Consider the following 12484-nt stretch of genomic DNA (forward strand, 5'->3'; position numbering starts at 1 on the left):
AGATAGCCTAAATGAAAACCCAGTCCAGAGCATTCAGAACCTCAGACTGGGCAGAGGGTTTACCTTCCAACAGGACATTGACCCTAAGCACACAAGAGTGGTTTATACACAACGCTGTGAATGTCTTTGAGTGGCCCAGCCACAGCCTTGACTTGAACCCAATCAAATATTTCTGGAGAAACCTGAAAATGTGCATCTGGCCCCATCCAACATGAAAGAGCTCGAGAGGTGAAGAGGTGAGGAGACAAATGGCAGATAATTGCCAAATGTTGATGAGCAAAGCTTGTCGCATCAAACATCAAGGAATCTGAAAAAAGTGTCAACACACAAATATTAAGCACAATAGTTTTAAACATTGATGATAATAATAATAAATGTTTCTTGAGCACTAAATTAACATATTAGAATGATTTCTCAAGGATCATGTGACATTGAAGACTGGAGTAATGTTCCTAAAACTAATAATATTACTATTTTTACTGAATTCTGATCAAATAAATGCTGCTTTTGTGAGTGTAAGAGACTTCTTTCAAAAACATGAAAACGTTTTTATGTCCCTGAATGTTTGAGCGGTAGTTTATCAGCCTGACCACTGGTGTTGCGCCAACATATTGTGCATCACTAGTTTAAAATGTTTATTAATGATTATCTTGGAAGAAGAGGTGGTCTCTGCGTGCATAGGTTTTCATCAGTCTTGCCTTGATGCATCTGGTTCATGTCACATTTGTTTATCTCTGATTCATTCCACTCAGACAGAGTTTACCGAAAACAGGTGGCATGCAATGAACAAAGTTCAAAGTCAGTGTTTTTATTCCTAAAAGAAGTGTCCCAAGCGCATCATTTTTTCCTGTTAATTTTTTGTTAACATTCTTTTCTGACTATTGTTAACACAGATTCAGACCAGCTCTTATACAATTCATCTCTGTTCACAAGAGGATATTTTTTAACTAGAACTTTTAACTCAATGCGGTTTTCATTTATTTTGCAAGTCAAGTGATTGAATTCTGCTTTTTTTTTCTTCTTTAAAGCAGATTGGTTTGTATTATCAAATGATAATGGGGAGAGAAACTTTTCTATTTTGAGCTGTTTGGTGTTTTTCCTCAATACTAGAGAATAGTTTGTCTCTTGTTAAAATATTTTAGCTTTTTGTGGTTTAGATTTCTTGGTAGTAAACCAGACTTTGCTTTAGTCTGAAAAGCCACAGTAAGTTGATTACATTTCTACGTTGCCTTTCTACATGAGCAAACAGAGAATATATTGTTTGTGAATCCATTTTTATTGTTTTATTTCAGCTACTGTATTAAGCAAATATGTACACTTGCACTACTGTTTAAAAATTGGGGTTCAGTAAGTTTCTATTTCTTCAGTATGTTTTTTTTTTTTGTCATTTTATTTTATTTAATACTCTTTTTGAATTGGCAAGGAGGCATTAAACTGGTCAAAAGTAATATTTATAATGTTACAAAATATTTATATTTGAAATAAACAGCTATACTCAATATTTTAAAGCTCTATATTCATCAAAGGATGTTTAGGAGCACATTTGTTTTTAACATGGTTGTAACAAGACGTTATTAGAATGATCATGTGGCACTGAAGACGTTTCGTTTGGGGGATCTGACATGTTATCAGGTTTATGGTTTTTGTTATAATTAATTATTTCTCTGTTTAAGTTTTGGTATATTCATGAGAATTTGGTTCCCTGTTATATTGGACTGTCCTTGGGTGGTAACGTGATGTGAATCAGCCATTAGAACAAATCATTTTTGCTAAACATTTTTGTCCTGAAATCATTTATCAACAATAGAGCATTATATGTGTTTATTATGTGTTTTAGAGTTACTTTGTCAGTTGTCTGTATTTATTTTAAAGACTGGGACTAAACTCACAGCTGATCTATTTTCCACAGCCTTGGCACAAAACACGTCACACAAGAGGAGAACCATTTGATGGAAGAAAAGAAAAAGAAAAAGCAAGAGGAAAAGAAAAAGAAGGAAGCTGCTCAGAAAAAGGTCAGTTTATTTCGCGTGACCCACAAGCTTTCACATAGAATCTTTTGCTTGCATCCTTCTTATAAAAGCTGCTTAACGGACACCTTACGGAGTCTGTCATAAGCTTCTGAGACATCTTTACCAATGTAAACCACAAATACCAAACTGGACACCTAGAGCTCACAACAATCTGTTTTGTGTTTGCCTTTGAAGCTCTGTTCAAACACATAGTTATTATGGTGCTCACTTCTTAGACATCGTCGTGGAGTTACAAATCTCATCTTGGTTTTACTAATGCAACATTCACCGTGGTTACACAAGCTACATCCTGCTGCTCTTTGGATTGATTAACCACCAAATATTCATCTAGATCTCTTTTTAGCATAATACTTAAATAGAAAATCAATCTAATGTTTTCCAAGAGTTATGTTCCACTTGTCACTTTTACTCCGTTTTGTTCTTCCAGAAGAGATGCTTTCTTTGTTGAAAATCTTTTGTACTTTGGACCTGTGAAAGTGTTCATCTCTGTCTACCTTTGTTCTTCCTTTACAGGCTGCTGAACAGAAAACCAAAGGTCAGTTATGATTCTCTTTGCAATGCTGCTCTAAAGCATGCAGTTAAATTTTTTTAATTTTTTAAGGATCTTCTCCATATACATAGTCATCGCCAAAAATATTGGCACCCTTGGTAAATATGATCTGTATTGTTAATCCTTTTGATCTTTTATTTAAAAAAATCACAAAAATCGAACCTTTCATTGGATAATAAGAATTTAAAATGGGGGGAAATATCACTATGAAATGTTTTTCTCAAATACACGTTGGACACAATTATTGTTAGCTTTTTAGCAGCAAACACTCGAGATGGGTTTGGTGAACACAGGGATAAAAAGTACCCCATGTGTATAATGAAATATACTGCTGTATTTTTGATGTTGTGGGCCTATATTTCTGCTGGAGGTCCAGGAGATCTTTAGACACATGGCATCATGGATTCTATGAAATACTAACAGATAAAAAATCAAAAAGAGAAATCTTATAATGGGCCATGTTTGGATCTTCCAACCATACAATAATCCAAACACAAACCTCAAAAATGGGTCACTAAGCACAAAACCAAGCTTCTGCTATGGCCATTCCAGTCCTCTGACCTGAACCGTGTAGAAAATGAGTGAGGTGAACTGAAGAGAAGAAGCACCAACATGGAGCTGTGAATCTGAAGGATCTGGAGAGATTCTGGATGAAGGAATGGCCTCTGCTCTCTTGTCAGGTGTTCTCTAACCTCATCAGGCATTATAGGAGAAAATTTACAGCTATTAAACTGGCAAATGGAGAATTCAAAAAGTATTGAATATAAGGGTGCCGTTAATTGTGGCCAATGTGTATTAGAGAGAAACATTTATTTCATAATGATATTTTCCCCCATTTTAAATTCTTATTATCCTATGAAAGGTTAGATTTTTGTGAATTTTTTAAATAAAAGATAAAAAGGATTAACAATGCAGATACATTTTCACAGCCTTCTTTGATCATATTTACGAAGGGTGCCGATATTTTTGGCCATGACTATGTTTGTACCACATGCATCTCAAACGCTACTGGAGTGGCAAAAGAAAAAAGTTGCATGTGCCGCAGAATTTTTAAATGCTAACTGGCTAGTGTGTCTTTTATCACTTGAGAGAAGAGAAGATGTGAAGAGTAGGTTCTGTGCAGTTACTTACTGTATGTGGGCGAACTGAATGACTGGCACAAGACAGCGCAACAGTTGGTAGAGACAAATCGGCCATGTTTGGCAACTGCTGAAGGAATTTGTGCATTTTTAAACATTTAAAAACAGTTGTATTGAGCAGTTGTAACTAGGGGTGTGCGATATTGAAAGAAAATATCTTGATATTTTGGGGGATTTTTTTCGACAACGATAATTAGACGATATTTTGCCGAGTGTGTTGTGCTGATATCTGACTACTGTGGACAGCTGCAGTTTTTGATATTTTGATATCTTCATATTCTTTGTGGTCAGTTCACATCAGTGATAGAAATTAATCTTTTCATACAAGTTTAAATTCATTTTTACCTTTTATGGGCAATTTTACCTTTTAATAAAGCCTTTTTTTTTTTTTTTTAAAGTGTGCATCTTTTGAATCAAATTGTTACATTTAATCAGTCAATTAGAATAATAAGACATTACCAAACAAATGAAACCAGTATCAACAAAATGAATGTTTGCATCTGAAGTGGCATTTAGATTTATTTACACACTGTTTAATGCAGCTCAGAGAAACATGGAGTAATTTAACCTACAGTTACAAATGCATAATGTTTTGATATTTTAAACAAAACACTGAATACTGATATTTGAAATTATTATAAAATGAAAAGATACTTTGAATGTGAAATTAAAATCTCCAGTAGGTGGCAGCAAGTCACTGTTAACAAGTCATTGACGAGTCATTGCGACTGAACCGAATCATTTAAATGGTTGATTCATTCAGGAACGAAACAACATCGTCATGTTGCTGTAGCTGTTTGGAATTATTTTTTGTTGGAGAAATGGAGCAAAAACAGGCAATATGGTGTCTAAAATTAATAAGTATTTTTTTAAATTAATAAGTAGTTATTTAAATATTAACTTATTGATTTTATACAACAGTTCAATAAACAATATCACATTTGTAATCGTGCTTATTTTTGAAGAAAAAAACGGCACTCTTCATGTGTTTTTTTTTTGTTGTTTTTTTATATATGAAATTATAGATATATTATACATTATATATAAATTATACATTAAGAATGATCACAAATTCAAGATATGGAGGCAGAAAATGCATGCATATATATATATATGCATGCATGCATGCATTTTCTGCCCCCATATCTTGAATTTGTGATCATTCTTAATGCATTTTATTAGACTGAGTCATGCAGTGAAAGAACACACTCTAAATGCACACGCACCATAGTCTAGACTTCATCACGTAATGTAAATGTGCACTCCGTAGGTGTTCTGTTTGGTTTTTGCTAAATACTCGATAATGTCAAATTGGACATTTTTAAAACAACAATTACGATATTATCAAAGACGATATATATCGCACACCCTTAGTTGTAACTGGTCATGCAGTAAATAAGGATTGTGTTCCTTAAAGGGTTAGTTCACCCAAAATGTATAATTCTGTCATTAATTACTCACCATGAAGTTGTTGAAGGTCTCATAAGACCTTTGTTCATCTTCTGAACAAAAATTAATATTTTTTGATGAAATCCAAGAGCTTTCTGATCCTCCATAGAGAGCAACACAACCCCCCCCCCCCCCCCCAATTAATTCTTCTGCTATGCAAATACATCTTTACAACTTTACATTTTAACCAAAATTGGAGTTTCTATGCTTGTTGTTTATAGTTGGGATCTCTGTGTGTCAGTACTGCCATCTTAAAAGTAGGGGTGTGAATCTTGGTTTCACGATTCAATTCAATTACTATTACCATCAACTCAATGTCTTGATGCGTCACATTCTCAGTTTTCAATATTACAGCACATGCCTACATTTTCATATACATTTTAAATCAAATTTATTTTGTGCAAAATGTACTTTATTTTTTATGTTATATAAGCAGGCTAATTTGTAATACAATTACTTATTTAAAATAAGTATCCGAAAGTTTACAGACAATAGTTATGGGATTTTCTTTTTTTCCTCATAATTATTGCCGTTTGATTATTACTGATGAGATCATAGACAGTGGCAGCTTTAACAGCACTAATTCACCGATCTATTTCGATATATCAGATGTTTTGTCCTGCTCTAAAAACATAACTGACTGTGTGTTCATCAATTTCGTATGAAAGTATTCGAAAATTCAAGTGCATCAAGCTTCAGGACCAACAAACACAAAGCGCGCGTGAAAGTCTGTCAGTGCGCGAGTTTCGTGCGTCTAATAGTACTGCATTCCAAACTGCATAAATGAAAGCATATTTAAAGTAAAACACGGCGGGTGGAAGCACACACTGTTAAGCAATGTGCACGTGTCTCACAGCGCAAATTCTGTGCAATGAAGCCTGCCGCGTCTCTAGAGCGCACACGTGTAATATGCAAAAAACAAAACAAAAAAAAGACAAGCTCAGAATCGCTGAAGAGAGAATCGCAATGCATCGGAGAATCGATTTTTATTTCTCCCACCCCTAGTCCTTACTGCCTTTCTGGGTCTTGAACGTGTGAGTTGTGTTGCTGTCTATGAAGGGTCAGAAAGACATCGGATTTCATCAAAAATATCTTAATTTGTGTTCAGAAGAGAAACGGATTTGGAACGACATGAGGGTGAGTAATTAATGACGAAATTTCAGTTTTGAGTAAACCTTCCCCGAGCAAGCTACTTTGTCTTGCAAAGACTGATTTCACAGCTTGCGTTTTATTAATCATGAATGCACACAAATAATATTTTTATACTTTTTTGCAGGTCTTTGAACTTTTTACTTTACTTACTTTTAATTATTATTATTATATTATTATTATTTATTTATTTTTAAATGGACTTAACATTTAATTTAACATTCAGTTTTCACACAGTTAATTTTCTAATATTTGTTTTGCTCCTTTTGTAGATTATCATTGTTTTAAACTGGTAATAAAATGATGAATTTTTGTGTGTAAAATCTATACATTGAAAGCATTTGTAATTAAATGATGGAGAAAAGTTTAGTGTTACAAAAAGAAAAAAGCTGAAAAAAAATCAACCACTAGGCCATGAAAGTTCTTGTAGTTGAAGAAACTCCCAATTCATTCAGAGTTATCTGTCCTGCGTTAGTCTGGTTGCTAGTAGATCTGCTGCTTAACAATGATTTTACCAAGACATTATCCAAATTAAAAGAGAAGGGAGAGTGACAGCACTGAAAGAGAGACAGCGAGAGCAAGAGAGGAAAGTATTTGCTGACGTGTTTGGTTCAGGACACCTCACCCCATAGGGCAGGTTACACCCCCTTCATTGAGAGGGGTGAGGTATGAGGCAGTAAATTTTAGACCACAGAAAGGGCTTGTTGAGGGCTGTCGTGGGGCAGATGGGAGAGGGGCTTATGTCATGTGAGGGATAGACAGTCATAAATCTCATTAGAGCATCTGCTAATGCTGGAACTCTCAAACATCAGACTTGATGCAGGAAGAAGTGCTGGTTTAATGCTCACAGGGACCTTCTATTGTAAAATCCTTTGGAGAACTGAGTTGTCTTTGTCCTTCTTTCACACTTTCATCCTCCGAATCTCTGTATCACCGCTGAGAATCTCATGAGTCAACGCTGAGAGTCTCTCATTTCTTTAATCAGGGTGCACAAGGGGCATTCACAGAGTTCTGCTAATTAGATCTAATCTGGTTTTGATTTTTCACATCTTTCTTTATCCCCTCTTGGGCCACAGTTCCTAAGGACACACATTATCTTCAGCTGATAAGGATATGTCTCTTCCTTCCGCCTGTTAGATCTTGAATTTGGCTGACTGGTTGCTGGGTGACTCGATGTGTACTAGATTTCTTGTGCGTAAAGGAAAGTAATATAGACCAAAGTACTTGTTTGTTGAAAAGGATTTGTTGAAGGTGATAGTATACCATAACCCTCCTGGATCAATGTTGACCTTTATATGTCTAAGCCTTCTAAATCCTTTACCCAAGATACCGTCTGTGTGACAGCTCTCTTATAATCTGACAAATGTGATACAAACAAATAGATAAAGTGATGTTAGAACTGTGCCAAATGGTTTTCCTTGTTAATGTGGGTTTTGCTGATTAAAGTTTTAAAGTTAGTGGGCTGTTTGAACAGTTAGTTGGTCTTAAAGGCATAGTGTCCACAAAGATTAATATTCTGTCTTCATTTACTCACTTGAGTTATTTCAAAGCGGGTTTTTTTTTTCTTTTGGATAGAAAAAACAATCTTTTATGTCTACATACAATGGAAATAAATAGTTTGGTTTCCAACATTCTTCAAAATAATGACAGAATTTGAATTTTTGGGTTAACTATTCCTTTAAGGAAGCTCAGTATATCTAGACTGGTTGAGGGCATGTCTATCAGATGCCAGATGTGTATTCAAAGATGTATAGATGCTAATCTCAGTTGTTCAGTGGGGTAACTGACAGGTATTCAACAAACAAAATGACTTAATTACACAACCTTTTAGCAAACAAAATCATCAGTCATTATAAATACAGAGACCTACGCGTTAATAACAGCAAGTGATTTGAAGACTGACAATTATTGTCGTGAAATGTGTTAAAGTTTGAAGGCTTGACACAACGTCTTTTCAAACACAGTCTGAAGTTTTGTTCCCTTTAAAGCATTGCCGCTGAAATTTAAAGCCACATAAAAAGAAAAAAAAAAATTGACCACTTGTCGCCTACTAGTTGACCATTCTGACCGTGCTTCCTTCTAGTAACAAGTATATATGTGATGTTCTCTGAGTGTTAGATGGACATTTTATATTCAGCATGGTGTCACCTAAAGCGCGTTTGTGTCATTAGAGAAAGGTGAAGGTGAGCTCTGAGGTGTGAAGCTCTGGGGAGACTCCTGGAGGAAGCAACGCTGGGCTTTGGTATAAGCAGTAGATGACTGCCGAACCATCTTTTTCTTTTCAAGAGAGACCCAGGAGGCCCCACACAGGGGCACATTCTCACACACAACCTGGAGAAATTCACAGGGACGTGCTCTTGCCAAACCGACGGAGTATTTTTGTGGAATGAAGAGAGAGAGGGAGAAAAAAAAAAGTGAAATAACGGAAGAAAAAAAGTTTGGAAAGCTGCTGTAGGTGTCTGTGTCAGTGGAGGAAGAGAGTGATGGAACCGTGTGAAAGAAAGAGTGAGAACCTGCTTAAGTTTCCTGTCAGCTCAAGTCTCTTGGTTTTGGCCGCAGAGAAACTCAAAGGCCACGGCAGATATTCAGGCAACTGAAAAAAAACAACCATCCCCCTTTCACCTCTCCTTTTTCTCCCAAGCCATTTCTTTCTCTTTCACTTTCTAACTCATCGTCTTAACTCAATCTCATGCACACAAACCTCATGGACTAATCGGGTTTGCGTCTGATTTTTAATGATTTTCCAGTTGTTTCTGCTCTTTTTTTTTTTTTTTTTTTTTTTTTTTCTTGGTTCATGCACCACTTCAGCCACAGGTACTTTCTGTCTTGCATTATATACTTTTGGTTGTCTTTAACAAGCCCTGCTTTTCAGTAATAAAAAAGGTGCTTGACGGGTCAGTTTTGGTTTGAATTCATTTATGATAATTTGATACATTGGAATGTATTGAATGTTTACAAATGTATTATGTGATGGTTTGCACTCTTCATGTCATCAAATTTTGAAAGCTTCTAAAAAGACTTTTGTTGGAATCACACAGTAGCAAGAAAACAGCTCAGTCTCAATCACAAGTCTATATTATGCTTTTCAGTAGAGCCATATCCATCAACATTTTACTATTTTCTTTTAGTGTTGACCGTAAGATGTGTATGCATCTCTAATTGTATCTCAACTAGTATTGCATGGTGGTAGCAACACTTGGATCATATAGGTACTTCTCAGGAAACTCACATAGTGATAAACAATATCTTGTAGTTAGTTACTGAGAGTTGCGAAATATATTCATTTTTATCAGTAATTGTTTTGCTGAGTGTTTTGTGCCACTTTTAATGACATTTTATTGATTTCTAGATTGACTTACTCTTAAACATCAGGAAAGCATGAACAGAAGCTGTTTTTTATTGTTCAAACAGCCGTGTGTGTATTGCGGCCCATTCACATCGGTAACTGTTATGATAACTGTAAAGTTGTCTTAATGATAATGACACAGAGGAACACTATAGTTGGGATCACTTCAGAATAATTTTTTCTCCAGCTAATGAATGATAAAAACATTGACAGCCAATCAGTGGCAAATGACAGGCCTGCAGCGTGGCTTTATAGTAAACGGAACTTTGTTGTCCGTTGGTGTGGATTCTGATATTGCAGTAGTTATCGTTCTTTGTGTAAACATCCTTTAGTCTGTTTAATATGGCAGTCAGGGGCTGTTCTAGTGGGGTCCATTACCTAGCAGGCCTACGTCAGGCTGAACCGCTCACACAGGTTGTTTGTCAGTTAACACCTGCTCTGCTTTAAGGACCTGCTCATTACAGCACTTTCCTATGCCATATTTGCCGTGTTAGGGCATCGTTAATTACTGCTAATGACTCAGTCTGGCTGTTTGTCCTTGAGTTCCTCCTTTCGTAAGGTGGAGTTTGATCCCCTGAGACCTTGGCATCCACTGTAAGAGCAGAGTACAGGCTGCTGCTCCTTGAGCCTATAGCCAGACAGCCCATCTGAGAGAGCAGCCACTACCCACTGTGTGCATGCAGGGCAGCGAGCAGAGGGATGACTCATAGCCTAGTGAAGCATGCTTTTTGGATGATTTTTTTTCTTCTTTTTTTCAAGCTCTGAACTTGCTTTTTAGAAATTCACCTTTTTGTTACTAAAATGTATCTTGGAAGTAACACAGGCACAAAATAAAGTGCCACTTTTCCCTCAGCAGGGGCCTGGTGCCATAGCTGGCATCCCATTTCAGTTTTGTGCTTTTCTGTTATTGAAAAAGCATTGTGATTTATTTTATTTGTTATATACTTTCTTTAATTGTAACTAGTTGATTCAACTAGCTGAATCAAATGACTTAGGATTGTGGAATATTCTCAAAACTTGATATGAAAACAAAGACCTTGATGAAATGTTTATTTGTTGTATATGTTGTAACAATCTTGTTTATCGGCATGTAGCTTAGGTGTATTTTAACGTCCTCTTAGAGCAGTCCATTTACATGAGTTGTTAAAGATAGGATTCATTTTCATTGCTCCGTGTGAGTCATTTTAATCAAATTTTATTTAGCCTTTTCTCATTTAGTTAATTAAACCAACACTTTGCTTTGTGGTAAATTATAGCATAATAATGGGGCTTTATTTTACTGAGATACCCTCATGGAGTCAGTGGGTTGAAATGGGGTTTGTTTCTTAAAGGGGTCATCGGATGCAAAATTCACTTTACAAGTAGTTTGAACATAAATGTGTGTTGGAAGTGTGTGTACACGTCCATCCTATAATGATAAAAATCCACCCAGTGTTTTTTTTTTTTTTTTTAATCCCTATTTTAAAATCCTCAATCAGTTCTCAAATCAGGCTGTTCTGAAATTCCTTGTCAGAATGACGTAGTTCTGTACAGACTGATCCCCGATCTACATAAATGCATCTATGTTCGCGCAAATCATTTGTGATCCAGCTTTATCTACAGAAGAAGTGAATATAAGGGTTTTTCTGAATCTTTGCAAATCGCCCTTCCTAATAATGGGCTAGTTAGCCAGTTTCGCGGCTGAAGTTTAGTATGCTCCATAGTAGGGGTCGACCGATTATCGGCATGGGCGATTATCGGCACCGATATTAAGCATTGTTAAGATAATCGGTATCGGTCATTTTCAAAACCGATGTGCCGATAAAATTATTTAATTTTGAAACGCGCTATTTGGCTCTGATGCAGCCTGTCGGAACTCACCACTCTGTGGCCTAGAGCAGTCTCCGCCCACCGCGCATCTGATTTGTTGAGAGTCAGGAGTCCGACCAATCAACGTGGAAGACTAAAGGCGCTCACACCGAAAGCGCTTGCTAACTAGTGCTGCTTCATCACGCATCAGTTCTCTCTCAAAGGCAGCAGCAGACCTTGCACAAGTTGCAATAAATTACAATCCACTACACTGAAGTTGTAAAAACCTCAATATTATCTATTTATGGTTTCCGAGATGGGGGAAACGCAGGGGGAATCGCGGAATCCAGTCATATAAATGGAATTTACTGTATAACGCGGAGTCACGAAATTTGTCAAAGTTTGGATGAATTAATCAAAAGTAGGTCAATACACTTAAATCGACTCATGATATGGACTATCTGTAAACATTAAGCTGCAAAAAGACTTATTTAAATATGAATTCTGCATGTTCGGCGTGTCTCTGTATATGTGAATGCCACAGACGCGCGGTTTTGACACACACACACACACACACACACACACACACACACACTGAAGTGTGCGACGCTCGCGGTGTTTTCCGCATCTGCCATGTCACTAAATGAGGACATAAATATATGAACATCATCCCCAGAACTGCTCTGAGAGTTACTTCATGAGCAACTTCATGAGCATTTGACTGTTTCGTTTGAGTAAAACGATCGTCATATCATAAATAGGCTACAGAAACTTAAGAGGTCCTCATGGCAACCCGTCAAAATAAAAGTTTGGTTTATTTACTAATGCTACTACAATTATTACAACTTTTGTTTAAAAGAACAATCACACAATACGCTATTTCTTACATGTTTTAATTTATAGTAAACACATTTGTTTGCCAAAAAATAGTTTAACTCTCATTTGATTAAAAGATAAGTTAAATTAATGTTTTATGCCTTCATTTGCACTTCTCTGTAAATTAAAACTAATGGAAATTACTGTCACACAGGCC

General features: G+C 36.2%; 1 protein-coding gene across 3 annotated transcripts in view; it reads left to right on the forward strand.

Annotated features, from left to right (window-relative positions):
- LOC306868772 (trinucleotide repeat-containing gene 6C protein-like) overlaps nt 1–12484 on the forward strand; it is a 74948-nt gene that overhangs the window by 13205 nt on the left and 49259 nt on the right. For all 3 annotated transcript variants that reach the window (XM_079415120.1, XM_079415122.1, XM_079415121.1), the window contains exons 2-3: nt 1910–2012; nt 2544–2565. In XM_079415120.1, the coding sequence (XP_079271246.1) occupies nt 1950–2012; nt 2544–2565 (85 nt within the window). In that variant the 5' untranslated portion in view covers nt 1910–1949. The remainder of the gene's footprint in view (nt 1–1909; nt 2013–2543; nt 2566–12484) is intronic.

This window comes from Barbus barbus (assembly GCF_936440315.1).
Source record: "Barbus barbus genome assembly, chromosome: 4".
Taxonomy (NCBI): Eukaryota; Metazoa; Chordata; class Actinopteri; order Cypriniformes; family Cyprinidae; genus Barbus; species Barbus barbus.